The sequence below is a fragment of the Polypterus senegalus genome, chromosome 3 (genome assembly GCF_016835505.1).
Source record: "Polypterus senegalus isolate Bchr_013 chromosome 3, ASM1683550v1, whole genome shotgun sequence".
NCBI classification, from domain to species: Eukaryota; Metazoa; Chordata; class Cladistia; order Polypteriformes; family Polypteridae; genus Polypterus; species Polypterus senegalus.
In genome coordinates, this window is record NC_053156.1 from 1,387,758 (window position 1) to 1,407,448 (window position 19,691).

At 44.9% G+C, this 19,691-nt stretch overlaps 3 protein-coding genes across 3 annotated transcripts; all 3 read left to right on the plus strand.

The window, feature by feature from the left end:
- The first annotated feature begins 2,922 nt into the window (after positions 1-2,922).
- On the plus strand, positions 2,923-7,899 carry LOC120526950 (flocculation protein FLO11-like). Its single transcript, XM_039750051.1, has 2 exons — positions 2,923-4,434; positions 7,416-7,899. Exons 1-2 carry the CDS (start codon positions 2,996-2,998, stop codon positions 7,897-7,899), a joined length of 1,923 nt encoding a protein of 640 aa, XP_039605985.1. The 5' UTR covers positions 2,923-2,995.
- Positions 7,900-13,205: 5,306 nt separating this feature from the next.
- On the plus strand, positions 13,206-15,229 carry LOC120526951 (flocculation protein FLO11-like; the record flags this gene model as incomplete). The annotated part of the gene is made up of 1 exon (XM_039750052.1): positions 13,206-15,229. A coding segment is annotated over exon 1 (1,776 nt), but the record flags the coding sequence as incomplete, so codon positions are not given.
- An 18-nt stretch (positions 15,230-15,247) lies between these two features.
- LOC120526952 (flocculation protein FLO11-like) lies at positions 15,248-19,374 on the plus strand. Its single transcript, XM_039750053.1, has one exon. The coding sequence runs from the start codon at positions 15,496-15,498 to the stop codon at positions 19,372-19,374; it is 3,879 nt and encodes a 1,292-aa protein (XP_039605987.1). The 5' UTR covers positions 15,248-15,495.
- The last annotated feature ends 317 nt before the right edge of the window (positions 19,375-19,691 follow it).

The following is a 19,691-nucleotide window of genomic DNA, read 5'->3' on the forward strand; positions in this document are numbered from 1 at the left end:
CAGTCCACTCATTCTACTTCGTGTCATCAGAAACATCAGGGCTCACAATTGCTACATCTCCGGAAACCTTTGAAACTGCAAGCACTTTGTCCTCAACATTACATTCACAGTCATCACCGAATCCAACATTTTCCAGTACTCAAACGACGTCTCCGATAACGCAGACCACCCAGTCAATTTCAACTTCCTCTCATGCGACAAACAGTTCAACACTGTCTACAACTGCTTCATCACAAGCAATAACAAGCAGCCAAGGAGAAACTACCACTTCTGTTACAATGGCTAAACCTTCCTCAACTGCAACAGAAACATCCGGTAGTCCTCTGTCGACAGACTCACCGTCCACAACTATTATTTCTGTTCCATCAGAAACCTCCACTTTAACACAGGCAACACTTCCAGCAACTTCTGAAAATGCAACGACCTTCTCACCAACTTCACATTCACAGTCAGCAAGCAAGCCGACATCTCCCATTACAGACAGTACAGCTCCCACGTCACATACAACAGAAATACATCCAACTTCTCCCGAGGCAACAACACAGTCAACGCTATCTGCAACTTCAACATCACAGCCAATAACTAGTAGCCCAACAGAAACAACATCTTCATTGACCACTCCTATGCCTTCAACTTCTGAAACAGAAGCAACCAGTTCTCCTCCTCTATCGACAGCCTCGCAGTCCACTCTTTCTACTTCGTGTCATCAGAAACATCAGGGCTCACAATTGCTACATCTCCGGAAACCTTTGAAACTGCAAGCACTTTGTCCTCAACATTACATTCACAGTCATCACCGAATCCAACATTTTCCAGTACTCAAACGACGTCTCCGATAACGCAGACCACCCAGTCAATTTCAACTTCCTCTCATGCGACAAACAGTTCAACACTGTCTACAACTGCTTCATCACAAGCAATAACAAGCAGCCAAGGAGAAACTACTACTTCTGTTACAATGGCTAAACCTTCCTCAACTGCAACAGAAACATCCGGTAGTCCTCTGTCGACAGACTCACCGTCCACAACTATTATTTCTGTTCCATCAGAAACCTCCACTTTAACACAGGCAACACTTCCAGCAACTTCTGAAAATGCAACGACCTTCTCACCAACTTCACATTCACAGTCAGCAAGCAAGCCGACATCTCCCATTACAGACAGTACAGCTCCCACGTCACATACAACAGAAATACATCCAACTTCTCCGAGGCAACAACACAGTCAACGCTATCTGCAACTTCAACATCACAGCCAATAACTAGTAGCCCAACAGAAACAACATCTTCATTGACCACTCCTATGCCTTCAACTTCTGAAACAGAAGCAACCAGTTCTCCTCCTCTATCGACAGCCTCGCAGTCCACTCTTTCTACTTCGTGTCATCAGAAACATCAGGGCTCACAATTGCTACATCTCCGGAAACCTTTGAAACTGCAAGCACTTTGTCCTCAACATTACATTCACAGTCATCACCGAATCCAACATTTTCCAGTACTCAAACGACGTCTCCGATAACGCAGACCACCCAGTCAATTTCAACTTCCTCTCATGCGACAAACAGTTCAACACTGTCTACAACTGCTTCATCACAAGCAATAACAAGCAGCCAAGGAGAAACTACCACTTCTGTTACAATGGCTAAACCTTCCTCAACTGCAACAGAAACATCCGGTAGTCCTCTGTCGACAGACTCACCGTCCACAACTATTATTTCTGTTCCATCAGAAACCTCCACTTTAACACAGGCAACACTTCCAGCAACTTCTGAAAATGCAACGACCTTCTCACCAACTTCACATTCACAGTCAGCAAGCAAGCCGACATCTCCCATTACAGACAGTACAGCTCCCACGTCACATACAACAGAAATACATCCAACTTCTCCGAGGCAACAACACAGTCAACGCTATCTGCAACTTCAACATCACAGCCAATAACTAGTAGCCCAACAGAAACAACATCTTCATTGACCACTCCTATGCCTTCAACTTCTGAAACAGAAGCAACCAGTTCTCCTCCTCTATCGACAGCCTCGCAGTCCACTCTTTCTACTTGGTGTCATCAGAAACATCAGGGCTCACAATTGCTACATCTCCGGAAACCTTTGAAACTGCAAGCACTTTGTCCTCAACATTACATTCACAGTCATCACCGAATCCAACATTTTCCAGTACTCAAACGACGTCTCCGATAACGCAGACCACCCAGTCAATTTCAACTTCCTCTCATGCGACAAACAGTTCAACACTGTCTACAACTGCTTCATCACAAGCAATAACAAGCAGCCAAGGAGAAACTACTACTTCTGTTACAATGGCTAAACCTTCCTCAACTGCAACAGAAACATCCGGTAGTCCTCTGTCGACAGACTCACCGTCCACAACTATTATTTCTGTTCCATCAGAAACCTCCACTTTAACACAGGCAACACTTCCAGCAACTTCTGAAAATGCAACGACCTTCTCACCAACTTCACATTCACAGTCAGCAAGCAAGCCGACATCTCCCATTACAGACAGTACAGCTCCCACGTCACATACAACAGAAATACATCCAACTTCTCCCGAGGCAACAACACAGTCAACGCTATCTGCAACTTCAACATCACAGCCAATAACTAGTAGCCCAACAGAAACAACATCTTCATTGACCACTCCTATGCCTTCAACTTCTGAAACAGAAGCAACCAGTTCTCCTCCTCTATCGACAGCCTCGCAGTCCACTCTTTCTACTTCGTGTCATCAGAAACATCAGGGCTCACAATTGCTACATCTCCGGAAACCTTTGAAACTGCAAGCACTTTGTCCTCAACATTACATTCACAGTCATCACCGAATCCAACATTTTCCAGTACTCAAACGACGTCTCCGATAACGCAGACCACCCAGTCAATTTCAACTTCCTCTCATGCGAAAACAGTTCAACACTGTCTACAACTGCTTCATCACAAGCAATAACAAGCAGCCAAGGAGAAACTACCACTTCTGTTACAATGGCTAAACCTTCCTCAACTGCAACAGAAACATCCGGTAGTCCTCTGTCGACAGACTCACCGTCCACAACTATTATTTCTGTTCCATCAGAAACCTCCACTTTAACACAGGCAACACTTCCAGCAACTTCTGAAAATGCAACGACCTTCTCACCAACTTCACATTCACAGTCAGCAAGCAAGCCGACATCTCCCATTACAGACAGTACAGCTCCCACGTCACATACAACAGAAATACATCCAACTTCTCCCGAGGCAACAACACAGTCAACGCTATCTGCAACTTCAACATCACAGCCAATAACTAGTAGCCCAACAGAAACAACATCTTCATTGACCACTCCTATGCCTTCAACTTCTGAAACAGAAGCAACCAGTTCTCCTCCTCTATCGACAGCCTCGCAGTCCACTCTTTCTACTTCGGTGTCATCAGAAACATCAGGGCTCACAATTGCTACATCTCCGGAAACCTTTGAAACTGCAAGCACTTTGTCCTCAACATTACATTCACAGTCATCACCGAATCCAACATTTTCCAGTACTCAAACGACGTCTCCGATAACGCAGACCACCCAGTCAATTTCAACTTCCTCTCATGCGACAAACAGTTCAACACTGTCTACAACTGCTTCATCACAAGCAATAACAAGCAGCCAAGGAGAAACTACCACTTCTGTTACAATGGCTAAACCTTCCTCAACTGCAACAGAAACATCCGGTAGTCCTCTGTCGACAGACTCACCGTCCACAACTATTATTTCTGTTCCATCAGAAACCTCCACTTTAACACAGGCAACACTTCCAGCAACTTCTGAAAATGCAACGACCTTCTCACCAACTTCACATTCACAGTCAGCAAGCAAGCCGACATCTCCCATTACAGACAGTACAGCTCCCACGTCACATACAACAGAAATACATCCAACTTCTCCCGAGGCAACAACACAGTCAACGCTATCTGCAACTTCAACATCACAGCCAATAACTAGTAGCCCAACAGAAACAACATCTTCATTGACCACTCCTATGCCTTCAACTTCTGAAACAGAAGCAACCAGTTCTCCTCCTCTATCGACAGCCTCGCAGTCCACTCTTTCTACTTCGGTGTCATCAGAAACATCAGGGCTCACAATTGCTACATCTCCGGAAACCTTTGAAACTGCAAGCACTTTGTCCTCAACATTACATTCACAGTCATCACCGAATCCAACATTTTCCAGTACTCAAACGACGTCTCCGATAACGCAGACCACCCAGTCAATTTCAACTTCCTCTCATGCGACAAACAGTTCAACACTGTCTACAACTGCTTCATCACAAGCAATAACAAGCAGCCAAGGAGAAACTACTACTTCTGTTACAATGGCTAAACCTTCCTCAACTGCAACAGAAACATCCGGTAGTCCTCTGTCGACAGACTCACCGTCCACAACTATTATTTCTGTTCCATCAGAAACCTCCACTTTAACACAGGCAACACTTCCAGCAACTTCTGAAAATGCAACGACCTTCTCACCAACTTCACATTCACAGTCAGCAAGCAAGCCGACATCTCCCATTACAGACAGTACAGCTCCCACGTCACATACAACAGAAATACATCCAACTTCTCCCGAGGCAACAACACAGTCAACGCTATCTGCAACTTCAACATCACAGCCAATAACTAGTAGCCCAACAGAAACAACATCTTCATTGACCACTCCTATGCCTTCAACTTCTGAAACAGAAGCAACCAGTTCTCCTCCTCTATCGACAGCCTCGCAGTCCATCTTTCTACTTCGTGTCATCAGAAACATCAGGGCTCACAATTGCTACATCTCCGGAAACCTTTGAAACTGCAAGCACTTTGTCCTCAACATTACATTCACAGTCATCACCGAATCCAACATTTTCCAGTACTCAAACCCAAAACCCCTTTTACTTCCCCCTCCCAAATTTTAACCAAACACCTTCAGAACCCCCTTTTCCTTCCTGAAAAAGCAAATTCTCCCTTTTACGAAAAAAAGCCCGGAGTCCACTTTTTTCAATTGGTTTTCAATGCCCGCTCCGGGCTCTGTCGGCGCTACCTCCCCAAAAAATTTTTTCGTTCCACGAATCACTTTCCGGAAACTTCCCGCCTTCGAAAAAAAAGCCCTACCCAATTCACTTCCCGTGGCCAAAACCCCTTCCCTTTGCGCGCTCCCCCACAACAACAGGGAATACTAACTTCTGGGAAAACAGCTTTCCAGCTTCAAATCCCCCGCCAAAAATAACGGCTGTTTTTTAATTTAAAAAACCCAGTTTCCCCCTACGAAGTACAACCTTTTTTACCCGGGGTTATCAAAATAGGGGCCGACATCTCCCTTAAAAGAACATTTTCCCCCAAAAATTTACATACACAACCAACTTTCCAGCCAACACGTCCCTACGCAGCCACTCATCAACAACTTCCCCGGCAAACTTAAACGTTAAAAGTTCAACAACAAACAAGAGCAGGAGCTCCCTTTTTAAATTAAAACCCTTTCCTAAAAAATGGGTTTGTCAAACTCATCCCCAATTTTTCTTCCATCCCCCCCAAACACAGGCCACTTCCCCTTCTAAAATTTACCTTCTCACCCAAACATTCCAAGGGCCAGCCGCTCTCCATTTCGCGCGCCCCCCCACCCGAAAAACTCCAATTCCCCCCACCAAACAGTCAACCTTCTAAAATTCCATCACAGCAAAACAGAGCCCCAAAGAAACAAAACCCCTTTTTGACCCTCCTTGCCCTGAAAAAGAAAACCCTTTTCCCATCGACCTCCGTCCCTCTTTATTTGTTCGAAAACGGGGTCACAAAATTTTTTCAAACCTTTGAAAGAAACACTTTTCCCAAAATTACATTCACAGTCACAAACCAAAATTTTTCCCTACAAAAGCGCTCCCCGTAACGCAGAACCCTCAATTTTTAAATTCCCCCCCAAAAAACAGTTTAACCTTCACAACTCCATCACGAATAAAAGGAAGGAGAAACAACCCCTTTTACAATTTAAAAACCCTTCCCCCAAACCCCAAAACCGTTCCCTGACGATCAGCCCCTTTTTTTTTCCCTCAGAACCCCTTTCACAGGGAAAACCTTTCCCGCAACCAAAAAACAACCTTTTCCCAACTTACATTCACAGTCACAACCCCCACATTCCCCTTCAGGCACTCACGCACCCCCAGAAATACTCCCTTCCCCACAAAACACAGTCAAGCTTCTCAATTTAACCCTCACGCCCAAAACGAGCCCCCAAAAAAACAACACCTCATTACCCCCTTCCTTTAACTTTTTAAAAAAAAACCCTTTTTCCTCTTCGACGCCCCGGGCCACTTTTTTCCCGGGGTTCATCAAAACTCACTTTTTTGACCCTCACCTTTGAAAGCAACCTTTGCCTTTTCATTACTATCACCAACAACATTTTCCAGACCAAAAGCCTCCATAACAGAAACCCCCAGCTTCAAATTTCCCCCAGCAAAACAGTTAAAACCCTTTTCAACCCCCATCACAAACAATAACAACACCAGAAAAACACCATTTTTGTTACTCTAAACCCCCCTAAAAAGAAAAATTTTCCTCGCGCAGCCCCGTCCACCCTTTTTTCATTCCCTCAAAACCTCCACTTTACACACCTTTCCGAACCGAAAAAAGCAAAAACCTTTTCACCCAAATTCACATTCCGTAACAATGCGCTCTCCATTTAAAACAGACCCATCAACAACTTCCTTTTCCGACAAAAACAGTCAACCTTCCAACCCTTTAACACAACAATAACAAAACAAAACAACACTTCTTGCCAAATTTCCTTCCCCAAATGAAACAGAACAACAGTTTTCCTCCCCCTTTTACAGCCCCGGCCACCTTTTTATTTTGTTCTAAAAAAAACACTCACAACTTCTTTAAAACCCTTTGAAATGCAACCTTTGCCCAACTTACATTCAGTTTAGCAACAAGCCGACCTCCGGCCCACCCCGCAATTTACTTCTCCCGCAAAAATTCAACATTTCACAACCTTCTCCAAGCAAAACAACAGCCAAAAAATAACCCCGTAAATTTAAAATTCCCTTTAAAAAACCCGGTAGCCCCGAAACCAATCCCAAATTTATTTCTTTTCCCCAACCCACTTTCCGGAAACCCCAAAATGAAAAGCAACCCCTTCCCCAAATTTTTAATTTACAGCCGCAAGCCTCTTTCTCCCCAGCCCTCAAAAAATACATCCACTTCTCCCGAAACACTCAAGCATTGCCTTTAACATACCCTAAAAGTACCCCCAGAAACAACCTTTTTCCAGTTAAATGGGAAAAAGGGCCCCCTTTTTCCCATGGCAACCCCAGTCAATTTTTTCCAAAAAATACTCCCCACTCCGACCAAACTCGCACTTTTTAAACCTTCTTTTATGCAAACCCAATCCACAACTATTATTTCTGTTCCATCAGAAACCTCCACTTTAACACAGGCAACACTTCCAGCAACTTCTGAAAATGCAACGACCTTCTCACCAACTTCACATTCACAGTCAGCAAGCAAGCCGACATCTCCCATTACAGACAGTACAGCTCCCACGTCACATACAACAGAAATACATCCAACTTCTCCCGAGGCAACAACACAGTCAACGCTATCTGCAACTTCAACATCACAGCCAATAACTAGTAGCCCAACAGAAACAACATCTTCATTGACCACTCCTATGCCTTCAACTTCTGAAACAGAAGCAACCAGTTCTCCTCCTCTATCGACAGCCTCGCAGTCCACTCTTTCTACTTCGTGTCATCAGAAACATCAGGGCTCACAATTGCTACATCTCCGGAAACCTTTGAAACTGCAAGCACTTTGTCCTCAACATTACATTCACAGTCATCACCGAATCCAACATTTTCCAGTACTCAAACGACGTCTCCGATAACGCAGACCACCCAGTCAATTTCAACTTCCTCTCATGCGACAAACAGTTCAACACTGTCTACAACTGCTTCATCACAAGCAATAACAAGCAGCCAAGGAGAAACTACCACTTCTGTTACAATGGCTAAACCTTCCTCAACTGCAACAGAAACATCCGGTAGTCCTCTGTCGACAGACTCACCGTCCACAACTATTATTTCTGTTCCATCAGAAACCTCCACTTTAACACAGGCAACACTTCCAGCAACTTCTGAAAATGCAACGACCTTCTCACCAACTTCACATTCACAGTCAGCAAGCAAGCCGACATCTCCCATTACAGACAGTACAGCTCCCACGTCACATACAACAGAAATACATCCAACTTCTCCCGAGGCAACAACACAGTCAACGCTATCTGCAACTTCAACATCACAGCCAATAACTAGTAGCCCAACAGAAACAACATCTTCATTGACCACTCCTATGCCTTCAACTTCTGAAACAGAAGCAACCAGTTCTCCTCCTCTATCGACAGCCTCGCAGTCCACTCTTTCTACTTCGTGTCATCAGAAACATCAGGGCTCACAATTGCTACATCTCCGGAAACCTTTGAAACTGCAAGCACTTTGTCCTCAACATTACATTCACAGTCATCACCGAATCCAACATTTTCCAGTACTCAAACGACGTCTCCGATAACGCAGACCACCCAGTCAATTTCAACTTCCTCTCATGCGACAAACAGTTCAACACTGTCTACAACTGCTTCATCACAAGCAATAACAAGCAGCCAAGGAGAAACTACCACTTCTGTTACAATGGCTAAACCTTCCTCAACTGCAACAGAAACATCCGGTAGTCCTCTGTCGACAGACTCACCGTCCACAACTATTATTTCTGTTCCATCAGAAACCTCCACTTTAACACAGGCAACACTTCCAGCAACTTCTGAAAATGCAACGACCTTCTCACCAACTTCACATTCACAGTCAGCAAGCAAGCCGACATCTCCCATTACAGACAGTACAGCTCCCACGTCACATACAACAGAAATACATCCAACTTCTCCCGAGGCAACAACACAGTCAACGCTATCTGCAACTTCAACATCACAGCCAATAACTAGTAGCCCAACAGAAACAACATCTTCATTGACCACTCCTATGCCTTCAACTTCTGAAACAGAAGCAACCAGTTCTCCTCCTCTATCGACAGCCTCGCAGTCCACTCTTTCTACTTCGTGTCATCAGAAACATCAGGGCTCACAATTGCTACATCTCCGGAAACCTTTGAAACTGCAAGCACTTTGTCCTCAACATTACATTCACAGTCATCACCGAATCCAACATTTTCCAGTACTCAAACGACGTCTCCGATAACGCAGACCACCCAGTCAATTTCAACTTCCTCTCATGCGACAAACAGTTCAACACTGTCTACAACTGCTTCATCACAAGCAATAACAAGCAGCCAAGGAGAAACTACCACTTCTGTTACAATGGCTAAACCTTCCTCAACTGCAACAGAAACATCCGGTAGTCCTCTGTCGACAGACTCACCGTCCACAACTATTATTTCTGTTCCATCAGAAACCTCCACTTTAACACAGGCAACACTTCCAGCAACTTCTGAAAATGCAACGACCTTCTCACCAACTTCACATTCACAGTCAGCAAGCAAGCCGACATCTCCCATTACAGACAGTACAGCTCCCACGTCACATACAACAGAAATACATCCAACTTCTCCCGAGGCAACAACACAGTCAACGCTATCTGCAACTTCAACATCACAGCCAATAACTAGTAGCCCAACAGAAACAACATCTTCATTGACCACTCCTATGCCTTCAACTTCTGAAACAGAAGCAACCAGTTCTCCTCCTCTATCGACAGCCTCGCAGTCCACTCTTTCTACTTCGGTGTCATCAGAAACATCAGGGCTCACAATTGCTACATCTCCGGAAACCTTTGAAACTGCAAGCACTTTGTCCTCAACATTACATTCACAGTCATCACCGAATCCAACATTTTCCAGTACTCAAACGACGTCTCCGATAACGCAGACCACCCAGTCAATTTCAACTTCCTCTCATGCGACAAACAGTTCAACACTGTCTACAACTGCTTCATCACAAGCAATAACAAGCAGCCAAGGAGAAACTACCACTTCTGTTACAATGGCTAAACCTTCCTCAACTGCAACAGAAACATCCGGTAGTCCTCTGTCGACAGACTCACCGTCCACAACTATTATTTCTGTTCCATCAGAAACCTCCACTTTAACACAGGCAACACTTCCAGCAACTTCTGAAAATGCAACGACCTTCTCACCAACTTCACATTCACAGTCAGCAAGCAAGCCGACATCTCCCATTACAGACAGTACAGCTCCCACGTCACATACAACAGAAATACATCCAACTTCTCCGAGGCAACAACACAGTCAACGCTATCTGCAACTTCAACATCACAGCCAATAACTAGTAGCCCAACAGAAACAACATCTTCATTGACCACTCCTATGCCTTCAACTTCTGAAACAGAAGCAACCAGTTCTCCTCCTCTATCGACAGCCTCGCAGTCCACTCTTTCTACTTCGGTGTCATCAGAAACATCAGGGCTCACAATTGCTACATCTCCGGAAACCTTTGAAACTGCAAGCACTTTGTCCTCAACATTACATTCACAGTCATCACCGAATCCAACATTTTCCAGTACTCAAACGACGCTCCGATAACGCAGACCACCCAGTCAATTTCAACTTCCTCTCATGCGACAAACAGTTCAACACTGTCTACAACTGCTTCATCACAAGCAATAACAAGCAGCCAAGGAGAAACTACCACTTCTGTTACAATGGCTAAACCTTCCTCAACTGCAACAGAAACATCCGTAGTCCTCTGTCGACAGACTCACCGTCCACAACTATTATTTCTGTTCCATCAGAAACCTCCACTTTAACACAGGCAACACTTCCAGCAACTTCTGAAAATGCAACGACCTTCTCACCAACTTCACATTCACAGTCAGCAAGCAAGCCGACATCTCCCATTACAGACAGTACAGCTCCCACGTCACATACAACAGAAATACATCCAACTTCTCCCGAGGCAACAACACAGTCAACGCTATCTGCAACTTCAACATCACAGCCAATAACTAGTAGCCCAACAGAAACAACATCTTCATTGACCACTCCTATGCCTTCAACTTCTGAAACAGAAGCAACCAGTTCTCCTCCTCTATCGACAGCCTCGCAGTCCACTCTTTCTACTTCGGTGTCATCAGAAACATCAGGGCTCACAATTGCTACATCTCCGGAAACCTTTGAAACTGCAAGCACTTTGTCCTCAACATTACATTCACAGTCATCACCGAATCCAACATTTTCCAGTACTCAAACGACGTCTCCGATAACGCAGACCACCCAGTCAATTTCAACTTCCTCTCATGCGACAAACAGTTCAACACTGTCTACAACTGCTTCATCACAAGCAATAACAAGCAGCCAAGGAGAAACTACCACTTCTGTTCAATGGCTAAACCTTCCTCAACTGCAACAGAAACATCCGGTAGTCCTCTGTCGACAGACTCACCGTCCACAACTATTATTTCTGTTCCATCAGAAACCTCCACTTTAACACAGGCAACACTTCCAGCAACTTCTGAAAATGCAACGACCTTCTCACCAACTTCACATTCACAGTCAGCAAGCAAGCCGACATCTCCCATTACAGACAGTACAGCTCCCACGTCACATACAACAGAAATACATCCAACTTCTCCCGAGGCAACAACACAGTCAACGCTATCTGCAACTTCAACATCACAGCCAATAACTAGTAGCCCAACAGAAACAACATCTTCATTGACCACTCCTATGCCTTCAACTTCTGAAACAGAAGCAACCAGTTCTCCTCCTCTATCGACAGCCTCGCAGTCCACTCTTTCTACTTCGTGTCATCAGAAACATCAGGGCTCACAATTGCTACATCTCCGGAAACCTTTGAAACTGCAAGCACTTTGTCCTCAACATTACATTCACAGTCATCACCGAATCCAACATTTTCCAGTACTCAAACGACGTCTCCGATAACGCAGACCACCCAGTCAATTTCAACTTCCTCTCATGCGACAAACAGTTCAACACTGTCTACAACTGCTTCATCACAAGCAATAACAAGCAGCCAAGGAGAAACTACCACTTCTGTTACAATGGCTAAACCTTCCTCAACTGCAACAGAAACATCCGGTAGTCCTCTGTCGACAGACTCACCGTCCACAACTATTATTTCTGTTCCATCAGAAACCTCCACTTTAACACAGGCAACACTTCCAGCAACTTCTGAAAATGCAACGACCTTCTCACCAACTTCACATTCACAGTCAGCAAGCAAGCCGACATCTCCCATTACAGACAGTACAGCTCCCACGTCACATACAACAGAAATACATCCAACTTCTCCCGAGGCAACAACACAGTCAACGCTATCTGCAACTTCAACATCACAGCCAATAACTAGTAGCCCAACAGAAACAACATCTTCATTGACCACTCCTATGCCTTCAACTTCTGAAACAGAAGCAACCAGTTCTCCTCCTCTATCGACAGCCTGCAGTCCACTCTTTCTACTTCGTGTCATCAGAAACATCAGGCTCACAATTGCTACATCTCCGGAAACCTTTGAAACTGCAAGCACTTTGTCCTCAACATTACATTCACAGTCATCACCGAATCCAACATTTTCCAGTACTCAAACGACGTCTCCGATAACGCAGACCACCCAGTCAATTTCAACTTCCTCTCATGCGACAAACAGTTCAACACTGTCTACAACTGCTTCATCACAAGCAATAACAAGCAGCCAAGGAGAAACTACCACTTCTGTTACAATGGCTAAACCTTCCTCAACTGCAACAGAAACATCCGGTAGTCCTCTGTCGACAGACTCACCGTCCACAACTATTATTTCTGTTCCATCAGAAACCTCCACTTTAACACAGGCAACACTTCCAGCAACTTCTGAAAATGCAACGACCTTCTCACCAACTTCACATTCACAGTCAGCAAGCAAGCCGACATCTCCCATTACAGACAGTACAGCTCCCACGTCACATACAACAGAAATACATCCAACTTCTCCGAGGCAACAACACAGTCAACGCTATCTGCAACTTCAACATCCCAGCCAATAACTAGTAGCCCAACAGAAACAACATCTTCATTGACCACTCCTATGCCTTCAACTTCTGAAACAGAAGCAACCAGTTCTCCTCCTCTATCGACAGCCTGCAGTCCACTCTTTCTACTTCGTGTCATCAGAAACATCAGGGCTCACAATTGCTACATCTCCGGAAACCTTTGAAACTGCAAGCACTTTGTCCTCAACATTACATTCACAGTCATCACCGAATCCAACATTTTCCAGTACTCAAACGACGTCTCCGATAACGCAGACCACCCAGTCAATTTCAACTTCCTCTCATGCGACAAACAGTTCAACACTGTCTACAACTGCTTCATCACAAGCAATAACAAGCAGCCAAGGAGAAACTACCACTTCTGTTACAATGGCTAAACCTTCCTCAACTGCAACAGAAACATCCGGTAGTCCTCTGTCGACAGACTCACCGTCCACAACTATTATTTCTGTTCCATCAGAAACCTCCACTTTAACACAGGCAACACTTCCAGCAACTTCTGAAAATGCAACGACCTTCTCACCAACTTCACATTCACAGTCAGCAAGCAAGCCGACATCTCCCATTACAGACAGTACAGCTCCCACGTCACATACAACAGAAATACATCCAACTTCTCCCGAGGCAACAACACAGTCAACGCTATCTGCAACTTCAACATCACAGCCAATAACTAGTAGCCCAACAGAAACAACATCTTCATTGACCACTCCTATGCCTTCAACTTCTGAAACAGAAGCAACCAGTTCTCCTCCTCTATCGACAGCCTCGCAGTCCACTCTTTCTACTTCGGTGTCATCAGAAACATCAGGGCTCACAATTGCTACATCTCCGGAAACCTTTGAAACTGCAAGCACTTTGTCCTCAACATTACATTCACAGTCATCACCGAATCCAACATTTTCCAGTACTCAAACGACGTCTCCGATAACGCAGACCACCCAGTCAATTTCAACTTCCTCTCATGCGACAAACAGTTCAACACTGTCTACAACTGCTTCATCACAAGCAATAACAAGCAGCCAAGGAGAAACTACTACTTCTGTTACAATGGCTAAACCTTCCTCAACTGCAACAGAAACATCCGGTAGTCCTCTGTCGACAGACTCACCGTCCACAACTATTATTTCTGTTCCATCAGAAACCTCCACTTTAACACAGGCAACACTTCCAGCAACTTCTGAAAATGCAACGACCTTCTCACCAACTTCACATTCACAGTCAGCAAGCAAGCCGACATCTCCCATTACAGACAGTACAGCTCCCACGTCACATACAACAGAAATACATCCAACTTCTCCCGAGGCAACAACACAGTCAACGCTATCTGCAACTTCAACATCACAGCCAATAACTAGTAGCCCAACAGAAACAACATCTTCATTGACCACTCCTATGCCTTCAACTTCTGAAACAGAAGCAACCAGTTCTCCTCCTCTATCGACAGCCTCGCAGTCCACTCTTTCTACTTCGGTGTCATCAGAAACATCAGGGCTCACAATTGCTACATCTCCGGAAACCTTTGAAACTGCAAGCACTTTGTCCTCAACATTACATTCACAGTCATCACCGAATCCAACATTTTCCAGTACTCAAACGACGTCTCCGATAACGCAGACCACCCAGTCAATTTCAACTTCCTCTCATGCGACAAACAGTTCAACACTGTCTACAACTGCTTCATCACAAGCAATAACAAGCAGCCAAGGAGAAACTACTACTTCTGTTACAATGGCTAAACCTTCCTCAACTGCAACAGAAACATCCGGTAGTCCTCTGTCGACAGACTCACCGTCCACAACTATTATTTCTGTTCCATCAGAAACCTCCACTTTAACACAGGCAACACTTCCAGCAACTTCTGAAAATGCAACGACCTTCTCACCAACTTCACATTCACAGTCAGCAAGCAAGCCGACATCTCCCATTACAGACAGTACAGCTCCCACGTCACATACAACAGAAATACATCCAACTTCTCCCGAGGCAACAACACAGTCAACGCTATCTGCAACTTCAACATCACAGCCAATAACTAGTAGCCCAACAGAAACAACATCTTCATTGACCACTCCTATGCCTTCAACTTCTGAAACAGAAGCAACCAGTTCTCCTCCTCTATCGACAGCCTCGCAGTCCACTCTTTCTACTTCGTGTCATCAGAAACATCAGGGCTCACAATTGCTACATCTCCGGAAACCTTTGAAACTGCAAGCACTTTGTCCTCAACATTACATTCACAGTCATCACCGAATCCAACATTTTCCAGTACTCAAACGACGTCTCCGATAACGCAGACCACCCAGTCAATTTCAACTTCCTCTCATGCGACAAACAGTTCAACACTGTCTACAACTGCTTCATCACAAGCAATAACAAGCAGCCAAGGAGAAACTACTACTTCTGTTACAATGGCTAAACCTTCCTCAACTGCAACAGAAACATCCGGTAGTCCTCTGTCGACAGACTCACCGTCCACAACTATTATTTCTGTTCCATCAGAAACCTCCACTTTAACACAGGCAACACTTCCAGCAACTTCTGAAAATGCAACGACCTTCTCACCAACTTCACATTCACAGTCAGCAAGCAAGCCGACATCTCCCATTACAGACAGTACAGCTCCCACGTCACATACAACAGAAATACATCCAACTTCTCCCGAGGCAACAACACAGTCAACGCTATCTGCAACTTCAACATCACAGCCAATAACTAGTAGCCCAACAGAAACAACATCTTCATTGACCACTCCTATGCCTTCAACTTCTGAAACAGAAGCAACCAGTTCTCCTCCTCTATCGACAGCCTCGCAGTCCACTCTTTCTACTTCGGTGTCATCAGAAACATCAGGGCTCACAATTGCTACATCTCCGGAAACCTTTGAAACTGCAAGCACTTTGTCCTCAACATTACATTCACAGTCATCACCGAATCCAACATTTTCCAGTACTCAAACGACGTCTCCGATAACGCAGACCACCCAGTCAATTTCAACTTCCTCTCATGCGACAAACAGTTCAACACTGTCTACAACTGCTTCATCACAAGCAATAACAAGCAGCCAAGGAGAAACTACCACTTCTGTTACAATGGCTAAACCTTCCTCAACTGCAACAGAAACATCCGGTAGTCCTCTGTCGACAGACTCACCGTCCACAACTATTATTTCTGTTCCATCAGAAACCTCCACTTTAACACAGGCAACACTTCCAGCAACTTCTGAAAATGCAACGACCTTCTCACCAACTTCACATTCACAGTCAGCAAGCAAGCCGACATCTCCCATTACAGACAGTACAGCTCCCACGTCACATACAACAGAAATACATCCAACTTCTCCCGAGGCAACAACACAGTCAACGCTATCTGCAACTTCAACATCACAGCCAATAACTAGTAGCCCAACAGAAACAACATCTTCATTGACCACTCCTATGCCTTCAACTTCTGAAACAGAAGCAACCAGTTCTCCTCCTCTATCGACAGCCTCGCAGTCCACTCTTTCTACTTCGGTGTCATCAGAAACATCAGGGCTCACAATTGCTACATCTCCGGAAACCTTTGAAACTGCAAGCACTTTGTCCTCAACATTACATTCACAGTCATCACCGAATCCAACATTTTCCAGTACTCAAACGACGTCTCCGATAACGCAGACCACCCAGTCAATTTCAACTTCCTCTCATGCGACAAACAGTTCAACACTGTCTACAACTGCTTCATCACAAGCAATAACAAGCAGCCAAGGAGAAACTACCACTTCTGTTACAATGGCTAAACCTTCCTCAACTGCAACAGAAACATCCGGTAGTCCTCTGTCGACAGACTCACCGTCCACAACTATTATTTCTGTTCCATCAGAAACCTCCACTTTAACACAGGCAACACTTCCAGCAACTTCTGAAAATGCAACGACCTTCTCACCAACTTCACATTCACAGTCAGCAAGCAAGCCGACATCTCCCATTACAGACAGTACAGCTCCCACGTCACATACAACAGAAATACATCCAACTTCTCCCGAGGCAACAACACAGTCAACGCTATCTGCAACTTCAACATCACAGCCAATAACTAGTAGCCCAACAGAAACAACATCTTCATTGACCACTCCTATGCCTTCAACTTCTGAAACAGAAGCAACCAGTTCTCCTCCTCTATCGACAGCCTCGCAGTCCACTCTTTCTACTTCGGTGTCATCAGAAACATCAGGGCTCACAATTGCTACATCTCCGGAAACCTTTGAAACTGCAAGCACTTTGTCCTCAACATTACATTCACAGTCATCACCGAATCCAACATTTTCCAGTACTCAAACGACGTCTCCGATAACGCAGACCACCCAGTCAATTTCAACTTCCTCTCATGCGACAAACAGTTCAACACTGTCTACAACTGCTTCATCACAAGCAATAACAAGCAGCCAAGGAGAAACTACTACTTCTGTTACAATGGCTAAACCTTCCTCAACTGCAACAGAAACATCCGGTAGTCCTCTGTCGACAGACTCACCGTCCACAACTATTATTTCTGTTCCATCAGAAACCTCCACTTTAACACAGGCAACACTTCCAGCAACTTCTGAAAATGCAACGACCTTCTCACCAACTTCACATTCACAGTCAGCAAGCAAGCCGACATCTCCCATTACAGACAGTACAGCTCCCACGTCACATACAACAGAAATACATCCAACTTCTCCCGAGGCAACAACACAGTCAACGCTATCTGCAACTTCAACATCACAGCCAATAACTAGTAGCCCAACAGAAACAACATCTTCATTGACCACTCCTATGCCTTCAACTTCTGAAACAGAAGCAACCAGTTCTCCTCCTCTATCGACAGCCTCGCAGTCCACTCTTTCTACTTCGGTGTCATCAGAAACATCAGGGCTCACAATTGCTACATCTCCGGAAACCTTTGAAACTGCAAGCACTTTGTCCTCAACATTACATTCACAGTCATCACCGAATCCAACATTTTCCAGTACTCAAACGACGTCTCCGATAACGCAGACCACCCAGTCAATTTCAACTTCCTCTCATGCGACAAACAGTTCAACACTGTCTACAACTGCTTCATCACAAGCAATAACAAGCAGCCAAGGAGAAACTACCACTTCTGTTACAATGGCTAAACCTTCCTCAACTGCAACAGAAACATCCGGTAGTCCTCTGTCGACAGACTCACCGTCCACAACTATTATTTCTGTTCCATCAGAAACCTCCACTTTAACACAGGCAACACTTCCAGCAACTTCTGAAAATGCAACGACCTTCTCACCAACTTCACATTCACAGTCAGCAAGCAAGCCGACATCTCCCATTACAGACAGTACAGCTCCCACGTCACATACAACAGAAATACATCCAACTTCTCCCGAGGCAACAACACAGTCAACGCTATCTGCAACTTCAACATCACAGCCAATAACTAGTAGCCCAACAGAAACAACATCTTCATTGACCACTCCTATGCCTTCAACTTCTGAAACAGAAGCAACCAGTTCTCCTCCTCTATCGACAGCCTCGCAGTCCACTCTTTCTACTTCGGTGTCATCAGAAACATCAGGGCTCACAATTGCTACATCTCCGGAAACCTTTGAAACTGCAAGCACTTTGTCCTCAACATTACATTCACAGTCATCACCGAATCCAACATTTTCCAGTACTCAAACGACGTCTCCGATAACGCAGACCACCCAGTCAATTTCAACTTCCTCTCATGCGACAAACAGTTCAACACTGTCTACAACTGCTTCATCACAAGCAATAACAAGCAGCCAAGGAGAAACTACCACTTCTGTTACAATGGCTAAACCTTCCTCAACTGCAACAGAAACATCCGGTAGTCCTCTGTCGACAGACTCACCGTCCACAACTATTATTTCTGTTCCATCAGAAACCTCCACTTTAACACAGGCAACACTTCCAGCAACTTCTGAAAATGCAACGACCTTCTCACCAACTTCACATTCACAGTCAGCAAGCAAGCCGACATCTCCCATTACAGACAGTACAGCTCCCACGTCACATACAACAGAAATACATCCAACTTCTCCTGAGGCAACAACACAGTCAACGCTATCTGCAACTTCAACATCACAGCCAATAACTAGTAGCCCAACAGAAACAACATCTTCATTGACCACTCCTATGCCTTCAACTTCTGAAACGAAGCAACCAGTTCTCCTCCTCTATCGACAGCCTCGCAGTCCACTCTTTCTACTTCGTGTCATCAGAAACATCAGGGCTCACAATTGCTACATCTCCGGAAACCTTTGAAACTGCAAGCACTTTGTCCTCAACATTACATTCACAGTCATCACCGAATCCAACATTTTCCAGTACTCAAACGACGTCTCCGATAACGCAGACCACCCAGTCAATTTCAACTTCCTCTCATGCGACAAACAGTTCAACACTGTCTACAACTGCTTCATCACAAGCAATAACAAGCAGCCAAGGAGAAACTACTACTTCTGTTACAATGGCTAAACCTTCCTCAACTGCAACAGAAACATCCGTAGTCCTCTGTCGACAGACTCACCGTCCACAACTATTATTTCTGTTCCATCAGAAACCTCCACTTTAACACAGGC